General features: G+C 47.4%; 2 protein-coding genes across 2 annotated transcripts in view; both read left to right on the top strand.

Annotated features, from left to right (window-relative positions):
- Nucleotides 1-4,576: 4,576 nt before the first annotated feature.
- On the top strand, nucleotides 4,577-20,917 carry panx2 (pannexin 2; the record flags this gene model as incomplete). Its single annotated transcript, XM_084334952.1, has 5 exons — nucleotides 4,577-4,805; nucleotides 15,094-16,208; nucleotides 16,819-16,954; nucleotides 17,951-18,136; nucleotides 20,598-20,917. The coding sequence occupies 5 exons, from the start codon at nucleotides 4,577-4,579 to the stop codon at nucleotides 20,915-20,917; spliced, it is 1,986 nt and encodes a 661-aa protein (XP_084191078.1).
- A 2,487-nt stretch (nucleotides 20,918-23,404) lies between these two features.
- The window catches only part of trabd (TraB domain containing), a 35,891-nt gene continuing 33,320 nt past the window's right edge, over nucleotides 23,405-25,975 (top strand). The window contains exons 1-2 of the mRNA XM_084334868.1: nucleotides 23,405-23,430; nucleotides 25,297-25,342. Coding sequence (XP_084190994.1) covers nucleotides 25,316-25,342 — 27 coding nt within the window. The 5' untranslated portion in view covers nucleotides 23,405-23,430; nucleotides 25,297-25,315. The remainder of the gene's footprint in view (nucleotides 23,431-25,296; nucleotides 25,343-25,975) is intronic.

Below are 25,975 nucleotides of genomic sequence, written 5' to 3' on the forward strand. Positions count from 1 at the left end.
ATCCCCCCCCCCCTCTCTCTCTCTCTCTCTCTCTCTCTCTCTATCTCCCTCCCTCTCTCTCTCTTACAACAAGCACACTCTGCCCACAGCTGCTTACGGGAGCTGTCCACTGCTCTGGTGCTGAATCGGCAGCATGCACACGGTTTGTGGGGAGGCGAGCTACCGGTACACGGTGCACAGTCCGACGTCTTTGTTTGAGGCGGGTAACATTATTTCAGGAAGGCTGAACTGTTCTGCTGGTTTCGAGTGTCAACGTCAACAGACCCGCTGTGTAAACGCTGTTGTAACCATGGATGCCGCGGTGATCGGTATTTAATTTATTTCTCATCGTGACCACAGTCGTTGAGGATATTATGGGTGACAGTCGAGTGAAATACCAACTCGCAGCGCTGCCCTCGTTATTCATCTCCTCATTCATAATGAATTGAAAGACTCTTAGTGTACCATGTACATAGCTGCATCTATCTGTTGACCGACCCACTGTACTCGCCATAGCAAAGTTACAGTCAGAACTAGCTACCCCAGAAACTGTGCGTTCCTCTCTGAACACTTGTAGCTCCGGCCAACTGTGGTTTATCATCTGTTCGGCTGGAACATTGCCAAGGAGGACCGAGAGTCACCAGAGCTGCCCATGGAGCGGTGTGATAAATGAGATACTGTACCTTTAAATTGAGATGATGCAAAGTGGGTATTTTTTTTCCGCCTCCTTTGACCTTATTTTAAGAAAGTCTAGCTTTTGGGCAAACTTACCTTGACAGTCACATGGCGATGAATACATTTAGGTGGTGAAATTAATCAGTATGGGAAGATGACCACAGTTTAGAAATGTCATTCATTAAAGATGATTGCTTCACATTATATGTATTGGAAATGTAATCCGTTGGAACACAGTAATATAATCTGTTGGAACACTCAGTAATGTGATGCATCGGAATACTCAGTATTGTTGAAACAGTCAGTAATGTGATACTTTGGAACACTCAGTAATGTGATGCATCATAACACTCAGTATTGTTGAAACAGTCAGTAATGTAATACTTTGGAACACTCAGTAATGTGATCCACCATAACACAATTGTTGAAACAGTCAGTAATGTAATCCATTGGAACAGTCAGTAATGTTATAAACACAAGAGAGACTTCTGCTGTTCTTGAATACTTCGAAACAACAGAGAAAATGCCAAATCATGTTGTGACTGAATATTCAAGTCATCCCAGTGAGAGGGAAAGAGAGAGAGAGAGAGAGAGAGAGAGAGAGAGAGAGGCAGAGGGAGAGAGAGACAGAGAGACAGAGGGAGGGACAGACAGAGATAGACACAGAGAGAAGGGAGGGAGGGTAGGTAATGAGAAGGGATGGTATTCACTCTCCTCCCAAAGGACATTCACACAACCTTCATGTGAAGTTGAGCATGCAGAATCTGCACCGAGTCCACCTCTGCACCATGCAGTAGCACGTGTACACACACACACACACACACACACACACACACACACACACACACACACACACACACACACACACACACACACACACACACACACACACACACACACACACACACACACACACACGCACACGTTCCTATACACACACACACACGTTCCTATACACACACAGTCACAGATACACATTTGAAGTTAAATTGATTTAAATTCACCAATTCAAGTCTAGCCTGGACCAAGCCCTCTGAATTGTTCACTTCTGCCCTTTTCCAAATTCCATAATTGTATCGTTCACTTCACGCGACTCAGCCCCCTGTACAAAATATGTTTGGAAATATTCTGGCATGAACAGATATCATGCCAATAATATGTCTAAATAACTCAGAGGTTCCCAGGCCTTTCTCAAAGGAGAACCCATTATCACTTAGAAAATGTTTTATAAAAATCTTCAAAGGTTTTACCCCATTTCACGTTTCCACCCACAGCAGCGATACTGAGGTTGGAAAACCCCTTCGACCCCAACATTTACACCACAAGGATTAAAATTATTTAGAATATATTATTTAAATTTATACTTTATTTATACAGGAAACGGTAAAAAAAAAAACATTTCACAATGTACATTTAAACTGTCCTGACTCAGTTACAAAAAAAATCAGCAGGTCCCTGTTCTGCAGCACATGAAACAATCATTTAAATACAAAACAAATAGGCAGTTGCACTACATATACAATCAAATAATCCTGCCAAAGACATTGCATTATAGGCATTGTGGACAGCAAGGACAAACATGCAGTCATAGCAGTCAATACAAATCGACAGTATCAACAAGATTAAGACCTAGGAAAGAGTCGGATCAGTGATTACAGATGTTTTCTAGCATCAGATGTTGTTTGTAGGCCTGTTTGAAGTGTGAGATGGGAGGTTATTGCTCTGATGTGGAATGAGATCTCGTTCCAAAATGTTGGTGTTTGTGTGGAAAAATGATTTTAGTCCATAATTATTTTTGTAAGCCGGTACTGCAAAGAGTGCATGTGAGAGATTGATCTGGTCTTTCACCTCGTAGGCAGCTGATGTTTACTCTTTGATAGAGTGCAAAAAAACAGCATCTCTTTACAGGCCATGCTGCATGGCTTTCACACTGGCTTCCATGTAGTATACAAAGCTGCGTTTGCGGTAGTTTCTCAAGCGAAAAACAACGACCAGTCATTTTGGTTTCATTGGGAAAGACTGCGATAGTTTCTATGTCTTCTATGCATCTATAACCGCCATCCGGCCCCCTCCCCCCAAGGTTGAAATCTCAAGGTTAAACTTCACTGTGAGCTCTCTGCAGTGCAGAGGGGTTATCGTTCTCATCGCAGCGGGTGTAGTAAATTGGCTCTTCGATGTCCTTGCTCGATCAAAGGCAAAAGTCCCCGTCTCAGATGTGACCACAGTTTCACGCTCCACTGGTCACAGAGCCAGTATTAACGGCAGCAGCACCCACCCACACGGGCTGCCCGGTATGACAGGAGAGAGCCACAGGGAGAGAGACTCGGGTAGAGAGACACAGGGAGAGAGACACAGGGAGAGAGACACAGGGAGAGAGACACAGGAAGAGAGACACAGGGAGAGAGACACAGGGAGAAAGACACAGGGAGAGAGACACATGGAGAGAGACTCGGGTAGAGAGACACATGGAGAGAGACACAGGGAGAGAGACACAGGGAGAGAGACACAGGGAGAGAGCCACAGGGAGAGAGCCACAGGGAGAGAGACTCGGGTAGAGAGACACATGGAGAGAGACACAGGGAGAGAGACTCGGGTAGAGAGACACATGGAGAGAGACTCAGGGAGAGAGACATAGGGAGAGAGACATAGGGAGAGAGACATAGGGAGAGAGACACAGGGAGAGAGACTCAGGGAGAGAGACATAGGGAGAGAGACATAGGGAGAGAGATATAAGGAGAGAGCCAGGGAGAGAGACATAGGGAGAGAGACACAGGGAGAGAGACTCAGGGAGAGAGACATAGGGAGAGAGACATAGGGAGAGAGATATAAGGAGAGAGCCAGGGAGAGAGACACAGGGAGAGAGACACAGGGAGAGAGACATAGGGAGAGAGACTCAGGGAGAGAGACATAGGGAGAGAGATATAAGGAGAGAGCCAGGGAGAGAGACACAGGGAGAGAGACACAGGGAGAGAGACATAGGGAGAGAGACTCAGGGAGAGAGACATAGGGAGAGAGACATAGGGAGAGAGATATAAGGAGAGAGCCAGGGAGAGAGACTCAGGGAGAGAGACATAGGGAGAGAGACATAGGGAGAGAGACACAGGGAGAGAGACTCAGGGAGAGAGACATAGGGAGAGAGACATAGGGAGAGAGATATAAGGAGAGAGACAGGGAGAGAGACATAGGGAGAGAGACACAGGGAGAGAGACTCAGGGCGAGAGGCTGAGAAAGGTGTAAAGTGGTTTATATTTATACTCTGCCTGTTTTTCCCCCCTTTCTCCTTGCACTTCTGAAGAGAGAGAGATAATCTTTCTGTCTTTCACCAGGTCTGGAGGAGGAGCTGCCGCTGACCGAAGACCACGTTTGCACTCCCGACACGCCGCAGTCGCACTCTCTCTCTCTCCGAGGACCAGAAGGACACCTACCTAAACAAAGCTCATTCGTCAAGCCGACATACGGTTAAGCACTTTGGGCCGAGGTCAGACGTACAGGGGACAGACGTACAAGGTCCAGGGATGCCCACGGGACGCCTGGGGTGAAGAACGCTGCGTTGAACTACGTTTTTTCCTTTCCTACACTGAGGTTGGACAGCTGAGGGGGAGAAAACGTTAAGCTACCACAACTCCCAAGGAAGACAGGCCTCATGTCCCCGTCATTCCTCGTGCGCTGTGACAGGGGCTGACGTCAGCCACACGTCTATGTGCGTGCATGTGTGTGTGCGCCTGTGTGCATGCGTGGGTGCGTGCGCTTGCATGTGTCTCTTTTAGACTGAGCGGTGGACTGTGTAACGACAGCGGGGGGACAATCCAGTCGCAGGAGGGGTGGTTCTGCGGGGGGTCGCGGGTGAATCGGACAAGAGTGGTGGAGTGTGTAGCCGCAGCCAGGGGCCGCAGGTCTCCCCCCAGCCCGGAGAGGGTCCCGCATGCAGAACATCCTCGATCAGAACCTAGACATGGCCACGGCTCTGCTGGCTGGGGAGAAGCTGAAGGAGCTCATCCTACCCGGCTCCTCTCTGGACGAGAAGGGCGGGGTGCTGGCCGGCCTCATGGTCCAGCTGAAGCTGGAGCTCCCCTTCGACCGGGTCGTCACCATAGGGACCGTCATCATCCCCATCCTGCTCGTCACCCTCGTCTTCACGCGCAACTTTGCAGGTGAGACGCGTGGCGCTGTGAGGGAGAGGATGAAAACTTCAGTGGTTTACTAGCATCACGTTCTCACTCCTCTCACTTGGGAACGTTTAGTGTTTAGTGTGTTATTGAAGTCCAAAGAAGAGCCCATTTTAAGTTCCCAGATGAGGTGAGACGTGACGAGACGTGACGAGAGGAGACGTGACGTGACGTGACGTGATATGACGAGACGAGACGTGACAAGACGAGACGTGACAAGAGGAGACGTGACGTGACGAGACGTGATATGACGAGACGAGACGTGACAAGAGGAGACGTGACGTGACGAGACGTGATATGACGAGACGAGACGAGACGTGACAAGAGGAGACGTGACGTGACGAGACGTGATATGACGAGACGTGACAAGAGGAGACGTGACAAGAGGAGACGTGACAAGAGGAGACGTGACGTGACGAGACGTGATATGACGAGCCGAGACAAGACGTGACAAGAGGAGAGGTGACAAGAGGAGACGTGACAAGAGGAGACGTGACGTGACCAGACGTGATATGACGAGACGAGACGTGACAAGAGGAGACGCGACGAGACGAGACGTGACGAGAGGAGACGTGACAAGAGGAGACGTGACGAGACGAGATGTGATATGACGAGACGAGACGTGACAAGAGGAGACGTGACGTGACGAGACGTGACGAGAGGAGACGTGACAAGAGGAGACGTGACGAGATGAGACGTGATATGATGAGACGAGACGTGACATGACAAGACGTGACGAGAGAAGACGTGACGAGACGAGATGTGATATGACAAGACGTGACGAGAGAAGACGAGACGTAACGAGACATGACGTGACGAGACGTGACGAGAGGAGACGAGAGGAGACGAGATGAGAGGAGACGAGACGAGACGTGATGAGACGTGACGAGAGGAGACGTGACGAGACGTGACGAGACGTGACGAGACAAGACGAGAGGAGACGAGAGGAGACGAGAGGAGACGTGACGAGACGTGACGAGAGGAGACGAGACAAGACGAGTGGAGACGTGACGAGAGGAGACGAGACGAGAGGAGACGTGACGAGACGTGACGTGACGAGAGGAGACGAGACGAGAGGAGAGGAGACGTGACGAGAGGAGACGTGACGAGACGTGACGAGACGAGACGTGACGAGACAAGACGTGATATGACGAGACGTGACGAGAGGAGAGGAGACGAGACGAGAGGAGAGGAGACGTGACGAGAGGAGACGAGAGGAGAGGAGACGAGACGAGAGGAGAGGAGACGTGACGAGAGGAGACGAGAGGAGACGAGACGAGACGTGACGAGAGGAGACGTGACGAGAGAAGACGAGACGAGACGTGACGAGACGTGACGAGATGAGACGTGACGAGAGGAGAGGAGAGGAGAGGAGACGTGACGAGAGGAGAGGAGACAAGACGAGACGTGACGAGATGAGACGTGACGAGAGGAGAGGAGAGGAGACGAGAGGAGACGTGATGAGAGGAGACGAGAGGAGAGGAGACGACACGAGACGAGAGGAGACGAGAGGAGACATGACGAGAGGAGACGTGACGAGACGTGACGAGATGTGACGAGACGTGACGAGAGGAGACGAGACGTGACGAGACGAGAGGAGACGTGACGAGACGTGACGAGAGGAGACGTGACGAGAGGAGACGAGACGTGACGAGACGAGACGAGAGGAGACGTGATGAGACGTGACGAGAGGAGACGAGACGAGATGAGAGGAGAGGAGACAAGACGAGAGGAGACGAGACGAGACGAGACGTGACGAGACGTGACGAGAGGAGACGTGACGTGACGTGACGAGAGGCGACGTGACGTGACGAGGCGAGACGAGACGAGACGAGACGAGACGAGATGAGAGGAGACGAGATGAGACGAGACGAGACGAGACGTGACGTGACGAGACAAGACAAGAGGAGACGAGACAAGATGAGATGAGACGAGTCGAGAGGAGACGTGACGTGACGAGACGAGATGAGATGAGACGTGACGAGACGTGACGAGAGGAGACGAGACAAGATGTGACGAGACAAGAGGAGACGTGATAAGAGGAGACGTGACGAGACGAGAGGAGACGAGACGAGAGGAGACGAGAGGAGACGTGACGAGACGTGACGAGACGTGACGAGACAAGAGGAGAGGAGACAAGACGTGACGAGACGTGACGAGAGGAGAGGAGACAAGACGTGACGAGACGTGACGAGAGGAGATGTGACGAGACGAGACGTGACGAGACGAGAGGAGACAAGACGTGACGAGACGTAACGAGAGGAGATGTGACCAGACGAGAGGAGACAAGACATGACGAGACGTAACGAGAGGAGATGTGACGAGACGAGACGTGACGAGACGTGACGAGACAAGACATGACGAGACGCGACGCGACGAGACGTGACGAGACGAGAGGAGACAAGACGTGACGAGATGTGACGAGACGCGACGTGACGAGACGAGACGTGACGAGACGTGACGAGACGAGACGTGACGAGACGAGACGAGACAAGAGGAGACGTGACGAGACGAGACGTGACGAGACGAGAAGTCTAGTTATAAAACTAGCATCATTACAATATAAGATGGTAGCTTTCTGATAATGGCCATCATTACACCACTCTGCCAGGGAAGACCAACCCACCTTATCACAGAGGAGACAGTGGTGAGTGTCATATCACCAGTAATAAATTGGAGGGCAGAATGACCGGGTTTACGAGTGGACGGAGAAGCATTTCTATAAATGACGTCCTTGTGAACCGACAGCAAAACTGCGTCCTTTTCTCCTAAAGAGAAGCAGGTTTTGTTTCTGTAGAAGAAGCCATTTTATTTGTTGCAGCTTGTCAACAAGAACATCTATATTTTGCCTTGTATTTATTCAAGCCAGATGTCAAGGTATTGTGATGTGATGTGATGTGGTGTGATGTGATGTGATGTGATGTGAGGTGGTGTGATGTGAGGTGGTGTGATGTGGTGTGATGTGATGTGATGTGAGGTGGTGTGATGTGAGGTGGTGTGATGTGGTGTGATGTGAGGTGGTGTGATGTGAGGTGGTGTGATGTGGTGTGATGTGAGGTGGTGTGATGTGAGGTGGTGTGATGTGAGGTGGTGTGATGTGATGTGATGTGGTGTGATGTGAGGTGGTGTGATGTGAGGTGGTGTGATGTGAGGTGGTGTGATGTGGTGTGATGTGATGTGATGTGAGGTGGTGTGATGTGAGGTGGTGTGATGTGGTGTGATGTGAGGTGGTGTGATGTGAGGTGGTGTGATGTGGTGTGAGGTGGTGTGGTGTGAGGTGGTGTGATGTGATGTGATGTGATGTGAGGTGGTGTGGTGTGAGGTGGTGTGGTGTGATGTGATGTGGTGTGATGTGATGTGAGGTGGTGTGATGTGATGTGATGTGATGTGATGTGGTGTGATGTGGTGTGGTGTGATGTGATTTCATGTGATGTGGTGTGGTGTGGTGTGGTGTGGTGTGATGTGGTGTGATGTGATGTGAGGTGGTGTGATGTGGTGTGATGTGATGTGGTGTGATGTGATGTGATGTGGTGTGATGTGATGTGATGTGGTGTGGTGTGATGTGATGTGGTGTGGTGTGATGTGATGTGGTGTGATGTGACGAGAGGAGACGTGACGAGACGTGACGAGACGTGACGAGATGAGACGAGACGAGAGGAGACGAGACGAGACGTGACGTGACGAGACGAGACGAGAGGAGACGTGATGAGAGGAGACGAGACGTGACGAGACGTGACGAGACGAGACGAGAGGAGACGTGACGAGACGAGACGAGACGTGACGAGACGTGACGAGAGGAGACGTGACGAGATGAGAGGAGAGGAGACAAGACGAGACGAGACGAGACGAGACGAGACGTGACGAGACGTGACGAGAGGAGACGTGACAAGACGAGACGAGACGTGACGAGACGAGATGAGAGGAGACGAGACGTGACGAGACGAGACGTGATGAGACGAGACGAGACGTGACGAGACGAGACGAGACGTGACGAGATGAGACGTGACGTGACGAGACAAGACAAGACGAGAGGAGACGAGACAAGATGAGATGAGACGAGACGAGAGGAGACGTGACGTGACGAGACGAGACGTGACGAGACGAGACGAGACGTGACGAGACGAGACGAGACGAGATGAGACGTGACGAGACGTGACGAGACGAGAGGAGACGTGATAAGAGGAGACGTGACGAGACGAGAGGAGACGTGACGAGAGGAGACGAGAGGAGACGTGACGAGACGTGACGAGAGGAGACGAGAGGAGACAAGACGTGACGAGACGTGACGAGAGGAGAGGAGACAAGACGTGACGAGACGTGACGAGACGAGACGTGACAAGATGTGACAAGAGGAGATGTGACGAGACGAGACGTGACGAGACGAGACGAGACGAGAGGAGACAAGACATGCCGAGACGTGACGAGACGAGACGTGACGAGACGAGACGTGACGAGACGTGACGAGACGAGAGGAGACAAGACGTGACGAGATGTGACGAGACGTGACGTGACGAGACGAGACGTGACGAGACGTGACGAGACGAGACGAGACAAGAGGAGACGTGACGAGACGTGACGAGACGAGAAGTCTAGTTATAAATCTAGCATCATTACAATATAAGATGGTAGCTTTCTGATAATGGCCATCATTACACCACTCTGCCAGGGAAGACCAACCCACCTTATCACAGAGGAGACAGTGGTGAGTGTCATATCACCAGTAATAAATTGGAGGGCAGAATGACCGGGTTTACGAGTGGACGGAGAAGCATTTCTATAAATGACGTCCTTGTGAACCGACAGCAAAACTGCTTCAACAGTCCTTTTCTCCTAAAGAGAAGCAGGTTTTGTTTCTGTAGAAGAAGCCATTTTATTTGTTGCAGCTTGTCAACAAGAACATCTATATTTTGCCTTGTATTTATTCAAGCCAGATGTCAAGGTATTGTGATGTGATGTGATGTGGTGTGATGTGATGTGATGTGAGGTGGTGTGATGTGAGGTGGTGTGATGTGGTGTGAGGTGGTGTGGTGTGATGTGATGTGGTGTGATGTGATGTGAGGTGGTGTGATGTGGTGTGATGTGATGTGATGTGATGTGGTGTGATGTGATGTGGTGTTATGTGGTGTGATGTGATGTGATTTCATGTGATGTGATGTGGTGTGGTGTGATGTGATGTGATTTGATGTGATGTGGTGTGGTGTGATGTGATGTGATGTGAGGTGATGTGAGGTGATGTGATGTGGTGTGGTGTGATGTGATTTGATGGGATGTGATGTAGTGCGATGTGATGTGGTGTGGTGTGATGTGGTGTGGTGTGATGTGATGTGGTGTGGTGTGATGTGGTGTGATGTGATGTGACGTAGTGTGATGAGGTGTGATGTGGTGTGGTGTGATGTGATGTGATTTCATGTGATGTGATGTGGTGTGAGGTGGTGTGGTGTGAGGTGGTGTGGTGTGATGTGATGTGATGTGGTGTGAGGTGGTGTGATGTGATGTGAGGTGGTGTGGTGTGAGGTGGTGTGGTGTGATGTGATGTGATGTGGTGTGGTGTGGTGTGATGTGGTGTGATGTGATGTGATTTGATTTCATGTGATGTGATGTGGTGTGGTGTGATGTGGTGTGATTTGATGTGATGTGATGTGATGTGGTGTGATGTGGTGTGGTGTGATGTGATGTGATGTGGTGTGATGTGATGTGATTTCATGTGATGTGATGTGGTGTGGTGTGATGTGATGTGGTGTGATTTCATGTGATGTGATGTGGTGTGGTGTGATGTGATGTGGTGTGATTTGATGTGATGTGATGTGATGTGGTGTGATGTGATGTGATGTGATGTGGTGTGATGTGATGTGGTGTGATGTGGTGTGGTGTGATGTGATGTGACGTGGTGTGATGTGGTGTGATGTGATGTGACATGATGTGGTCTAATTTTCCAGAAGACAGCACGCTCACATCTTCTGTTTATTAACTGTTACCGACTGCAGGTGATTTATAACATTCAGATTCACATAGAGATATGGACTGTGTAGATAACTGCAAGCCCATTGGCTGTTGAAAACAAATAAAAACAGCCCTTTGTTTGAACTAGTCTTCAGAATAGCATGGCCTGTCATTGACTTATAGTTGCAGTTCCCAAGGACAAAGTTGGTGTGTTCCAATACACTGCAATGACACGGCAATGGTTTCTGATTAGAAGGGTTTTCTTTCCCCTCTGAAGCAGCAACAACTCATAGGCAAACAAATAATTTTATTTCAGGAGGAATGAAATATACTTCCTAGTATGGTATGCTTGGGCACTGTGGTTTACTGGGGGAAAGCAGTGTTCCTGTGTGTGTGTGTGTGTGCGTGCGTGCGTGCGTGCGTGCATGCGTGCGTGTGTGAGCGCGAGAGAGAGAGAGATCAGTATGAGATTAGGCAGGGCTAACAGGGTGAATGGAGGAGGGACACAAGGGAGGGGAAAAGAAAGAAAGAGCTGGGATAGAAGGTAGAGGGAGTGAAAGAGTGAGAGAAGGCAGGGAGAGAAGTAGGCTGGTAAAGCTATGCCTCCTAAAGTGTGCAAACGGAAGTACAGGAAGTACCGGCTACAGGCTTTCCGGTTTCGACAAAACAATTATAGAAACGTTTAAGCCACTGCAACGGCTTTGCCTGAAGAATTTACTACATAACCGGGACGTTCTAGCTTGTTTGCCGACAGGATTCGGGAAAAGTTTGGTCCGTTCAGAGGCAGCTTCCAGGGGAAGTACATACACCGGAAAGTCTACCCCATAGACACTTTCGGCCGTAGTTCTTTACCAGGCTTTATCTCACGGAGATAAAACTGGGAACAAGGTTAGGAGAGAAGAGGGGAGGAAGAATTGGAACCGAGGAAGAGATAGGTGGGTGGAAGAGAGAGAGAGAGAGAGAGAGAGAGAGAGAGAGAGAGAGAGAGAGAGAGAGAGAGAGAGAGAGAGAGAGAGAGAGAGAGAGAGAGAGAGAGAGAGAGAGAGAGAGAGAGAGAGGGAGGGAGGGAGGTGGGAGGGTTATTAGCTCATTGCTGACTCAGGCTGTCTGCATAGCAGCACCACCCAGCTGTAACTGAGAATCGAACTTAAAGGGGCACTTCACCACACATCCAAAAACTCTAAACAGTTTTGCACACATTCATTTAGTTTGACAGTCGCTAATGTTGAGAGCAAATTAGTTTGACTGTGGCCACCAGTGATGTCATCTGGGACATTGAATCCTTGTGTTGTATTAATTACAGCACCATGAAATTATGAAAAAATAGCAATACCTTGTCTTCTAGGGACTGCTACCTTATCATTTCATGGTGCTGTAATCAACACCACACAAGGATTGTGGTGGCCATATTCAAACTCACACTAAATTAATGTGTGAAAAACCATTTTGAGTTTTGGAATGTGTGTGAGGTTATGTGCAAAATCAATCATCATTGTTTTTTGGTGAAAGGCACCACGCATGAGACAGCTAAGCTCTTTCTTCCTATTTTCACCCTTAGTTCCCTATTATGTCCAAAGCACACAGAGATATGAGGATGCCATTATCCGTGGGCGACTCACTGCAAGATTAACACCAAATGTGCCTCTTAAGTATTACTGTCATTGGCAGTTGTCCTCCAACCCACAGCGGACCGATTACAAAACATAATAGCCTATACGGTTAGCCTCCAAACTTCAGTTCATCCCAAAGCGTTCCCCCCTCTCTGATACCAGACCGCTGCCAGTGGCGGAAAGTAACTAAGTACTTTTACTCAAGTACTGTACTTAAGTAAAGATTTTAGCTACTTGTACTTTACATGAGTATTTTCATTTTAGGGAACTTCATACTTGACACAACAGTAGTGGGACTAATTAAGAACGGGGATGAATCGGCCTATAGAGCTGAAGTCGATAGCTTTGCTGTATGGTGCAAGGAGAACGACCTGCTTTTAAACATCTCTAAGACAAAGGAAATTATAGTTGACTTCCGGTGCGGGGAGGCAGTTCACCCTCCTCTGTACATAAACGGCCAGCAGGTGGAGAGGGTAGACAGTTTTAAATTCCTCTGCATCACCATATGTGATCATTTAAAATGGGAAGTTAACACCAGCCTCATAATTAGCAAAGCCCACCAGAGGCTTCACTCCCTGCGCCAGCTTAAAAAGTTTGGTGTGTCCAGGGAGGCGATGCTCAGCTTTTACAGAGCCACTGTGGAGAGTGTCCTTACCTTCTCAATGACTGTGTGGTACGGAAACACCACCGTCCATGATAGGGGACATTTAGAAAGAACTGTACGCACAGCGTCAAAAATCATCGGCTGTGAGCTCCCCTCTGTGGCCTCCATTTATGCCACACAAATCAGGCGGAAAGGGGAGAAGGTGATCAGGGACCCTTCTCTTCTCACCCTGCTTACGACCTCTTTAACCCCCTTCCCTCTGGCAGAAGACTCCAAAGTCTCAGGTGCAGGACATGCCGTTTTAAAAACAGTACATATCCCGAGGCTGTCCGTCACCTGAACTCAAGTACAAATGTTCAGGCACTTTGCACAACAAGGGCTAGCACCAGCCGACAGGCACTTTAAGGCAATATGCACTTTAAACTGGAACACTGAGCAATTTATTTTAGGTACTGTTACATTTTTTCTTTTTAATTGTTTGTGTAAAACTTTTATTGTGGGGCATTGTATTGCATGTATTCTTGTGTTTTTTATTGTATGTTTTTATAATGTCTGTACTGTATGTGGCACCAAGACAAATCCCAATCAACCATGGTTGAAATGGCAATAACGTTTTCTATTCTATTCTATTCTACTTTTACTCCACTACATTTCAAAGGACATATTGTACTTTTTACTCCACTACATTTATCTGAACTCATCAGTTACTAGTTACTTTGAAGAAAAAGATTTTGCATAGAAAACATGGCAAATATTTACAGTATGAAGATTATGCACTTTCACATTTGAAGCCTGTCAACTTCAAGAGGAAGTAATCAGAGCAGCATAACTGGACCACATACCACTTTAACATAACCTTTAATAAGAGCAGCATAACTGGACCACATAACACTTTAACATATCTTTTAGAGGTCAATGGATCGAGGAATACACAAACGTTATGTAGAATGCATACTTTTACTTCAGATACTTAGGTCCATTCAATAGAAAATGCTTCTATACTTTTACTTAAGTAGAATTTGAATGGAGGACTTTTACTTTTACCAGAGTACTCATTTATCTGGGTATTTCTACTTTTACTTAAGTAAAGGAACTGTGTACTTGTTCCACCACTGACAGCTGCAGCCAGTGCTCTGTGTTCCAAAGCTCCCCCCCCTCTCTAATACTAGACCATTGCAGCCAGTGCTCTGTGTTCCAAAGCCCCCCCCCCTCTCTAATACTAGACCATTGCAGCCAGTGCTCTGTGTTCCAAAGCCCCCCCCCCTCTCTAATACTAGACCGCTGCAGCCAGTGCTCTGTGTTCCAAAGCTCCCCCCCCCCTCTCTAATACTAGACCGCTGCAGCCAATGCTCTGTGTTCCAAAGCTCCCCCCCCCCCTCTCTAATACTAGACCATTGCAGCCAGTGCTCTGTGTTCCAAAGCTCCCCCCCCCTCTCTAATACTAGACCATTGCAGCCAGTGCTCTGTGTTCCAAAGCTCCCCCCCCCCCCTCTCTAATACTAGACCGCTGCAGCCAGTGCTCTGTGTTCTAAGTGCTTCGTCCAACACCTATTAGCATCAAAGTCACCAGTGCACCTCGGGGGGGGGGGGGGGGGGGGGGGGTGATGCGACTCGAGACCCGTGATGCTCGACGAAGGAGCCACTCCACCTCTGAAACTAACAACCAGACGATTGATAGAATTCATGTTTGGCTGGAGGACTGTTTTTATTTCCTCCTCTGTCTGATACTGTACAGTGACGCTCTTCTCCCCTGAACAAGCACCCTGAGTGCTTTCAGGGACAATGCAGCCCGGCGTGCCGTAGAGACAAATGAATGAGAGGAATTCTCACAGATACAGAGAAAAGAAATAGATAAAAAATAGATCTACATGGATTTTTGATAACTTCTAAAACAACAACACAACAACAGCATTGGAAAGAAACGTACGCATTCGTAGAAATGTTCAAACAATTCTGACCTTTAGAGAAAGGTTCAACGTTTAAGGTGGAATGTTTATTCTTTCAGACCAATGCACAATAGATTACATTATGGTGTTCATTATCATCCATCGTGTTAAAAGCCATGTCTGCTCACCTAGACTAACAATGACTGCGTCCATCCCCCCCCCCCACCTCTCAGAGGAGTCCATATACTGTTACACGCCGCACAACTTCACCAGGGACCAGGCCCTGTACGCCAGAGGCTACTGTTGGACAGAGCTGCGGGACGCGTCGCCAGGGGTGGAACCCGACCTCCGACCTTCGCTGTTTGAACACAAGTTCCTGCCCTACGCGCTGCTGGCCTTCGCCGGCATCATGTACATCCCCGCCCTGGGCTGGGAGTTCCTCGCCTCCACCCGCCTCACCTCGGAGCTCAACTTCCTGCTCCACGAGATCGACAACTGCTACCACCGGGCGGCCGAGGGCCGCGCCCCGAAGATCGAGAAGCAGATCCAGTCCAAAGGTCCCGGCATCACCGAGCGCGAGAGGAGGGAGATCATCGAGAACGCCGAGAAGGAGAAGTGCCCCGAGCAGAACCTGTTCGAGAAGTACCTGGAGAGACGGGGCCAGAGTAACTTCCTGGCCAAGCTTTACCTGGGACGCCACCTGGCCATCGTCTGCCTCAGCTCCATCCCCATCTCCTACCTGAGCGCCTACTACTACCGCCAGCGGCAGAACGAGTTCACCTGCGCCCTGGGCGAGCCCCCGGACACCAGCAGCTACCCGGAGCTGAGGCTCAGCGTCAACTGCAAGCTGCCCGCCGTGCAGCTGCAGCGCATCATGGCGGCGGTGGACCTCTCCCTGCTGTGCACCATGAACCTCATCATCCTGATCAACCTGCTGCACCTGTTCGTGGTGCGCAAGTCCAACTTCGTGTTCAACAAGCTGCACAAGGTGGGCATCAAGACGCGCCGGCGCTGGCAGAAGTCCCAGTTCTGCGACATCAACATCCTGGCCATGTTCTGCAACGAGAACCGGGACCACATCAAGTCCCTCAACAGGCTCGACTTCATCACCAACGAGAGCGACCTCATGTACGACAACGTGGTGCGGCAGCTGCTGGCCGCCCTGGCCCAGTCCAACCACGACGCCACGCCCACCGTGAGGGACTGTGGGATGCAGACGCACGACCTCGACATGGACCCCTCCGCCCTGGGGATGGGCGAGCTGGCGGGGGAGCCGCTGAACATCAAGCGACCCCGGAAGAAAATGAAGTGGATCCCGTCCTCCAATCCGCTGCCTCAGCCGTTCAAGGTAGGCGGGCCTCGTTAGTGCTGTTTCCATGGCTACGTGGATGGATATATACCGTACACGTTTTGTGAAATGTAATTACGGTTATAGGCCTACCGATAATTCAATATGAAAATTACTTGATCAAATTAAGCCCGTTCCCCAGGGACATCCATTCTAACCTTGCACAGACGTCAAACACAACACACACTATTCACATCTATATATCTAATCAAGTTCACACTTACTTTTTACATTTACTGCTTCTTTTCATACTTAATCTGAAATATCATTCAATTAAACATCAGCCAAGGCAACAGCAGTAGCCCTAAAACACCGCAGAGCACCACTTACGGCGGGGATGTGCTCAGTGGGGCACAGTGATTGATATCAACATTTACTGAGGTGACCTAGCGGGGTGTTTCCAGCTGAACACACCCTCGGGGCAAATGAGCCTCTCAGCAAGAAATGGGACAGTGTTCGTTCTCAATTAGGACTAACACAAAACACAGAGGACACTTTGCCTTAATCACAACTTAACATTGTTATATTACAGCTATACTATGGAAGACTCGTGCTCGGGGCGGTTGCAGCGCGGTGACGTGACCATCTCTATTTCTGTCCGTCCCCGAAGGAGCCCCTGACGATGACACGTCTGGAGGGCAGCGCCAAGCCGGACAAATCCAAGCTGGTCAGGCGGAAAACGGTGTCCGACAGCTTCAACGCGCCACTGGTGGACAGCAAGAGCACACAGCATCCTCCCACTAAAGGTACACGGCGCTCAGAGGCACGGAGACAATGTGATCCCATTCAACTCAATGTTGGCCGAACTGAAAGTGTCTACATTGGAAACCACACACGTGGCACAGTGTGACGTGATGACCCTTCCTTCTTTTATAGTTTCCTTGGGTGCCTCTGTTGCCATGCATATTAGGGATGCACTTTTTCAGTATTGGAGATGTAATTAAACTATTGGTTTAACAAAGTGTTGCAGTTGCTTGCTGGTAGTTGAACAAAATAAAAATGTGCATGGTGACTGTAGTTGTTAATTTATAGCTATTTTGAGGTACAGTTAACTACTGGAATTACAAACAAAAGGAACAAAAACGCTGTGAGAATACAATATTTGCATTTGATTAATTTCATTATGTGGAATTGAACCAAACTGTATTTCTCTTGAAGGTAGCTTTGCTGTAGTTCAAGTTCTTCCAGTGTGAAGTAATTGGTAGCTTGTAAAACCTTTTAATAACATTTTCCAAATCAACTGCATTCATATTAAAGGAACACGCCAACATTTGGGGAAATTAGCTTATCGTCTTCTCCAGAGAGAGACACGAAGATAGATACCAGTTTCCTCTCTGTGCGTTCAGTAGAAAGCTATCTGGCTGCATGTTAGCCTAGCTTAGCACAATGACTGGAAGCGGACAGTGCCGGTTAGCCTAGGCATTGTCCAACTAACAAACACCTCTCCCGAAGGCTAACTGGCACTGTCCGCTTCCATTCCAAGCTAGGCTAACGTGCAACTAGATAGCTTTCTATTGAACGCACAGAGAGGAAACTGGTATCTATCTTCTTGTCTCTCTCTGGAGAAGACGATAAGCTAATTTCCCCAAATGTTGGCGTGTTCCTTTAATGAGCGGCGGTTCCATAAAACTAGCGATTGAATTGATATTGCATTGTTAGGAAAGGGGTGTTAGCCATTGTTTTTGCGTCAGAACGTGTGCCTCCTCTCACCTTAAAGTGGACCTGTCACGTGTCACCCGCAGATATAAGTGGGATGGAGAAGAAACATCCACGCAACTTCTCGCTGGACGTCCACCCGTACATGCTGACACTCAGGAAGCCCAAGGTGGAGGTCACCGCCACGGAGCCGCTGCCCGCGGACCACACCATAGGCTCCGTGTTCATTGAAGGCACGCACACTATTGTCCACGTGTCTGCGTCGATCACAGGTAAGCCCTCTGTCGTAGGGCTGCACGATTAATCGAGAGAAAAAAATTGCGATCTCGATTCATAGACCTATGCAATCTCATTTCTAAATTATGGCGATTTTTTTTTACTAATCTTTTTTTTATATAAAAGAATTTACTTTTTACTTTACTTTTTTAAATGATGGCGAAAAATAAGAATCGTGTGAGAGAATTGTGATCTCAATTCTTAGGCGTCGGTTACACACAGGGTGTTTTCGTTTAGTTTTCAAGATGAGTTTCGCTTTCCAGAGCGCAACGTAGTGACAGCCGAGTTAGACATTTGTTTTGCGATCTGAGCACTTTCGTTTTGTCAGAACGAGGCGTGGTCAGACCACAACGGATCGCGTCTCGAATTCAGCACTGAGCATGCGCGGGGAGGTAGTTACCTTGGATGTGCCAATACACTTCCTGCAAAAAAATCAACAAGCCACCATATTTAAATGCCTCCGTGAGCTATTTAGCCAATGTAGCACTTATTTTTCAGCAAAGAAAGTGCAATAAAAGTGCAATAAACAAAACGGATACATTCACTGTGTGTTCTGCCTCTTATTTGTTGATGAAACAAAACTAACATCAACACAATTGACCACCAAGAGCGGATAGTTTAGTCTCACAAAAAGATCTCCGATGTTGTTAGCTACATGCTAACGTGAATGGAATATGCAAGTACAACAGTATAGCATTGTGGCTAGCAGCTAACGTTAGCTCACGTTAGCCAGCCAGCACCAAACTGATGATATCAGGAGCTATCAGTAGCTAGATAACATTAGACAACGCCTCATGTATTAAACAAAGGTGAATAGATGACTGGGCCATTTTGTTTAATGCTTGTTAAGATTGAAAGAGGAGCTCTGAGCTAACAGGGTCTGATAGCTAACGTTAGCTCACGTTAGCCAGCTGCTCATGCAATCGTTAATGCTAGCAGAATGAATGGATGTAAACTTTATTTAACATATTGCAGAATGGGTACAATACAATACGGCTCAATACAAACAATTGTTTTTTTTTTTGATCCACTTTTTCTCCCATTTTCTATATTTTCTCCCATCCCAATTTCGTATCATCCAATTCAACCCTCCCCTGTCACGAACGCTGTTTCTTGCCTCCCACAAGCCGGCTGCAGTGAGGACTAAGTCATACATAGCACAAGTCCCCTCCGGTACTTGAGGTAACAGCAGTCGCATCTTTTCACCTGCGCAGCTCGATCTCTCGGTGTCGAGGAGTAACGCGTGGGAGGCTCACGCTGCCCCCGACACTTCCTGATTCTACTGCGCAGGCGCACCAACCGACTTGTAGGAGTCGCTTGTTCACAACGTTCGATCCCCACCCTTCAGTTTTTCCCTCCCCGTAATACGGCCAATGTGTATTACTGCGGACGACCAGCCAAACTGAATACAAACAATTGTTAAGGGAATGCAGACTGTTGTAGCTTGGACTGGGGTCCTTATAACAATAACTTGACAACACATGGTAGCTGCAGCTATTTGGGACAGCTTTGTCGTCACCGGACGTTGGTGAGGGCACGCAGATGTCGGTATCTACTGCGCATGGGCGTTGAGCAACACCGGCTCCGCGCAGATTACATGACACGTTGTCGGCAAGTTTTGGCGAGTATCCAAAACGAAAACACCTTTTCAGCGTTGTCAGTAGGGCAACGCGTTTTCCTGCCAAAATGGCATTTCTATTTAACTGGGACAGCAAACGTATTCATTCAGCAACAAAACAAAAACAAAAACACCTAGTCTAACCATGGCCTTAGAGAGAAAAATCGTGATTAAAATTTTAGCAAGAATCGTGCAGCCCTCTGTCGTGTTCTTTAATTGAGACCTTAAAAAAGATGAGGAAGAGGATTAGTCTTTCAGGGTTTGTATTCCAGAGTGAATAAATTATATTAAGGAATACACAGCTGTGGACACCAATACACTCAGCCTGAGAGCCTGAGAGCCTGAGAGCCTGAGAGCCTGAGAGCCTGAGAGCCAGAGGAGTTGTGTGTCGAACTGGAAAATACACAGGTCTTTTATACTGTCACAGAAAGGCATGTTGTCAGCGCTAGTGAATTCCAAGCCAATGGGTAACAGCCAGGTATGGCTTTTTCAGAAAATAGCAACATACCAAACAGACTAAACAAGGACACGGTTATAGGTTTAAAATAAAGGACTTAAAGATGGTCAAGAATTTCTGCTGAGCTTTGAGTGTCTCCATTTAGAGCACAGACTCTCTTCAGGTGGCTGCTGTGAGTTCATAGGAATTTTATCACATTCCTTGTGTGAGCAATGCCCAAAGACCAAGAAGTCACACCTTCCGACCGTACCTCAGGAAGGAATTTCCGTCACCTAGGCAACCAGTCCTTACAGCATTCATCCTCAGGTTCTCCTAGAGATAGAGGGTTTATATATCTCTCTCTCTTTCTCTCTCTCTCTCCTTACTGTATTTCACTCTTCAGGAAAGAAAGACAGCCCAGAGTCCACCAGCGCTGCCTTTTCAACAGAGACCCTGCGCGCCACGTCCTACGTGAACGGTGTCAGTCCCAACCCGCCCTCCAGCGGAGACCTTCCCAGCCCCAAGCCCTCGCCTCTCCCCGATGACCCGCTCCTGCGGCCGGAGGACCCGGAGACCCAACCGGCGCCCTTCGCCAAGAACCCCGGCCACCAGCTGTTGAGCAGCATGCACCACACCCTCTTCGAGGAGGACGAGGAGGAGGCCGGCCACAGAGACAGACTGGCGGAGAGACCCGGAGAGATGATCGCCGCCGGGGAATGCTAAGCGGGAACGGTGGATACCCCACTCCACTTTTTTTGCCCTCCTAACACTGCACTCACTGCTCACATAATCACCACGCCACTCACCTCCCACTGAACACCTCGCACACCTCCACTCTGGTGGGCGGACTGGGTTTGAACGACGAGCGAGAGCCGAGCCGTAAGAAACAGCGACGGGATGCGACAGAGATCCCAGGTTACAGTTTGTGAAGAAATCGAGTGGTTCGTTTATAAATGAAGGTTCACGGGGGACACAGAGATGAGCGGAACTGATAACAGACGATGATGTAGTGAGGCAGGGAATGATGTCACGTCCATGTCTCAGGATGAACGTGTGCAGCCAACCACCTTTCCAACGAAACCAGCAGTGATATGATTCAACAGGTTGCCTACAGTGCAGGTTTGAAGCATTACACCTAAAAGGCGTTGTGAAGCTTTCCAAAAACAACGTTTCAAACCTGCAGAAAGGACAGCTTTAAGGCTTCAACCTCAATGTATGTTAGAGCACATATGATATTGCTTATAGTCCCTTTATGCCCATAGCCAAGTAGACAGGTAGCTCACGCAATACAATTTTGGAGATCTGCACTGAAGAATTATGCAAAAGATCACAATATATTTGTGGCAATAATTGTATGCGCTTAGAACAGTACATACTGTACATGATTCGGTGTTTGTGGGGTGTTTAAAATATTTTCTTAAAACACATAGGTTTCATAGATTCACCACTGCCATCTCACTACTAATTAGAGACCCAGTGTCAACTCTAGGCTCTTACACCGTTGGTGCACTTAATTACAGATGAAAAAAGGTCAACATGTGTCCTGCAACAGAAGGGGGGGGGGGGGGGGGGGCTGAATGTGATCTGTGTCAAAAGCATGAAAAATAACTGCAACATCGACACAAGAAACACATCAAGTGTCAACATGTGCAATGTGCATATTGGCCAAAGGAACTGACAAGTGTAGGTTTAATATACTGTAGGTACCAGGGTGTCTTTAGAAAACCTGGTCTAATGTTTTCTTTTGAAGACTTTCAATTTGGATGTAATGATTGGAGCTGGAATCACCGGTAAGGAGTACGAGACTTAGTTAGGCCTACGTGACGTCAATGAAGTGTTGACACCTAGAATCGTTTTGTGAACACTGAAGAGTCAACACTGATAATGTTTTACATGTTATAATCAAGGCTTGAAGTTAATGGCATCCCAATGTCCTGATGACGGTAAATAAATTGTGTTTAGGATGGTACAAAATAGATTAAGGGATGGTCCAGTAGATTAGTTCATGATGTTTTTTTGGATGTGGGATGGTTTTTCTTCTGTTTGGGATGAATACAACTGTGGTTTGGAATGGTTATAGGACAGATGTGGGGGAAGAAAATACATATATAAAACCTCGACAACACTAAGATAAATATCATCCATTACCACTGAATGTGATCGAATGTTATGGTCAGTCATTTTGCCATGTTTCCCATTGTGCTGACATCAACCATCCAAAAAAAGTGAATGAATGAAAAGTAGACTAGTAGCTATGGTAGAGTTGTTATTCTTATTTATAAAAAGTATTTAAGATATGATAGCACAGGTGTGTCAGTGTACAAGGCCATGTGTGTCTACCTTTCATAACTTCTACACCGACCTCCGTTTACTGTGTACAGGGCAGGTGCAGTTTTCAGTGTTGATACCCAATGTGACAAATACTATGGCTGCACCAACCTAACCTGCCTATGCAGGCTGTGCTGAATCCACCTCTATGAGGCAGAGTGTATCTAGCCTAGCCTACCTATCAACCAATAACTATTTACAAATATTGGTGGGTTAGGGATACCTTATACACACTTCAGCAGCAGTATATCCACATTCAACCATTACACAACTGGGAGGAATATTACTCCATGAACTGGTTGGCTCACTGCCCCACTGCTTGTTTGACTACTTAGTACTCAAGCACACCAAATGCATCCAAAAGCACTTTATGACCTGTAGCACAATTGTACAAGAGCGTGTTATGTACATAACAGTTCTGCTCAATCACATCTTCTGGGTAAACCTTCATGAAAGATTTTCACACTGAAGTTGTCAGACACATAACCTACACACACGTGTCACGAGACTAATATAGGCACACCATGTAGTGGAAGGGCCAGAGGTTTTGTCTAATATATATGACGTAGTGATGCTAAATAAAACATTTTGTTCAAAAATAAATTGCGTACGTTTAGATTGTTATTTCCAAAGCAAACGTTGATGATGAAAATGGGGGACCCTGATGTAAACAAGACGAAAGTCTTTCTCTGGTCTGCATCCCCTTAACAATTGTGTGTATTGAGCTGTACTGTACCCATTCTGCAATCTGTTAATAAAATGTTCAATCAATCAATCACTCAGGCAAAACGTCTGTCAATCAATGACTACAAGCACCAGAATGCACCGCGGCTGTCAGACAGACGTGTATGTGTGCGCTAGCAGCTAGTTTCAAAGGAGCAGACTGACAGACGGGCTGGCTTTGCTCTGTAAGTGATGTTTGTTTTACATCACCTAGTAATATGTAATGTACCTGATATATCTTCATCATGTATCGCATTGTGTTTGAGAGTGGTGACTTGAGTGAACTTTCCTTCTGAAATAACAGAGTAGCGCTATGATTTCAAACGTCAACATTAGCTGGTTTATTTGCACGAGCTACAGCTAACGTTAGCTAACGCCAAACAGCTAACAGCTAGCTAAACCAAATGACTTCCGCCTAGCAAAACTCTAGCTAACAGTAAACACTAGTTTAAATGCTCAGATGACTATATGCCTATCGGCATCTAACGTTAGGTAACGTTCGTTAGCAGACCTGCTATGGTGGTTGTCACTTTTGCCAATTTGACTTGCTTTGCAAACTTCCTAGCTAACCTTAGCTGTCAGTTGCTACTGGCTATTGTGGCCGTAATGCTACGTGGCTCTCAGATGAATCACTCTGCTACACAAACATCACAGTGAGTGTGCACCACGTCACATGAGTTACAGTAGACTACACAAACATTACAGTGAGTGTGCACCACGTCACATGAGTTACAGTAGACTACACAAACATTACAGTGAGTGTGCACCACGTCACATGAGTTACAGTAGACTACACAAACATTACAGTGAGTGTGCACCACGTCACATGAGTTACAGTAGACGACACAAACATTACAGTGAGTGTGCACCACGTCACATGAGTTACAGTAGACGACACAAACATTACAGTGAGTGTGCACCACGTCACATGAGTTACAGTAGACGACACAAACATTACAGTGAGTGTGCACCACGTCACATGAGTTACAGTAGACGACACAAACATTACAGTGAGTGTGCACCACGTCACATGAGTTACAGTAGACGACACAAACATTACAGTGAGTGTGCACCACGTCACATGAGTTACAGTAGACGACACAAACATTACAGTGAGTGTGCACCACGTCACATGAGTTACAGTAGACTACACAAACATTACAGTGAGTGTGCACCACGTCACATGAGTTACAGTAGACTACACAAACATTACAGTGAGTGTGCACCACGTCACATGAGTTACAGTAGACGACACAAACATTACAGTGAGTGTGCACCACGTCACATGAGTTACAGTAGACTCAATGATTAATCCCTCTGCTACACAAACATTACAGTGAGTGTGCACAACGTCACATGAGTTACAGTAGATTAAATTATTAATATCCCTCTGCTACACAAACATTACAGTGAGTGTGCACCACGTCACATGAGTTACAGTAGACTACACAAACATTACAGTGAGTGTGCACCACGTCACATGAGTTACAGTAGACTAAATGATTAATCCCTCTGCTACACAAACATTACAGTGAGTGTGCACCACGTCACATGAGTTACAGTAGACTAAATGATTAATCCCTCTGCTACACAAACATTACAGTGAGTGTGCACCACGTCACATGAGTTACAGTAGACTAAATGATTAATCCCTCTGCTACACAAACATTACAGTGAGTGTGCACCACGTCACATGAGTTACAGTAGATTAAATTATTAATATCCCTCTGCTACACAAACATTACAGTGAGTGTGCACCACGTCACATGAGTTACAGTAGACTAAATGATTAATCCCTCTGCTACACAAACATTACAGTGAGTGTGCACCACGTCACCTGAGTTACAGTAGACTAAATGATTAATATCCCTCTGCTACACAAACATCACAGTGAGTGTGCACGACGTCACATGAGTTACAGTAGACTAAATGATTGCCAAACCAAGCTAACGCCAGCAGCTAGATGTACAATGTGAAGTGGAAAGGAAACAGTATCCACTAGAGTAGACGGGTGTCTTCTTCTTCCTGCTTCTCATATCTCTCATCCTTAGAGCTCTCGGTGCAAGAATTATGGACCAAGAAGACAACAACTCGGAGGTAAGTTAACATTACATTACCTACATGTGTGTGTGTGTGTGTGCCTAATGTTATATCACTCAAGTAGGTTAGTACTGATACTTACGGTACGTGAAGTTTATGGGTAGGTAGGTAGTGATAGGTATTTATTTAGACAACAAAACATATATACAGATCATTACATCACATATTTGCTTTTGTCAAGGATGGGAACGAAAAAGCCAATGACTTATTTACATCGTTGTCCCTGGAAGTCAAGGATGCTTGATACATACACATACAACTCATTACAGAAATATTTCACAATCATTACATTTGATAGCAATAATGGCACAATCATTAATTAATACAAACATGCACATTTGTTGAGACATGTTAAACTAGCCTTGAGTCTGTGTATCTCGGAGCACCCTGAGGGGAGGGGGCGGTGGGGGGGAGGGAGGACGGAGAGCTTTTCCGGAATCACAGTTGCAGGACCGGTGGGGATGGGGGATGACTACAGTTGCCGTCATGTGCTAATCTGATATATGTTACAGTATTATTATGTACAGCATATAACTACAAGTATAAATACACTATGGTAATGGTACTAAGCCATACTGGCCAGCTTGTATAATTAATAAGAGTAGGTAGTACTATGGGATATATATAGTT

The sequence above is a fragment of the Notolepis coatsorum genome (genome assembly GCF_963971535.1).
Source record: "Notolepis coatsorum genome assembly, chromosome: 18".
Lineage (NCBI taxonomy): Eukaryota > Metazoa > Chordata > Actinopteri > Aulopiformes > Paralepididae > Notolepis > Notolepis coatsorum.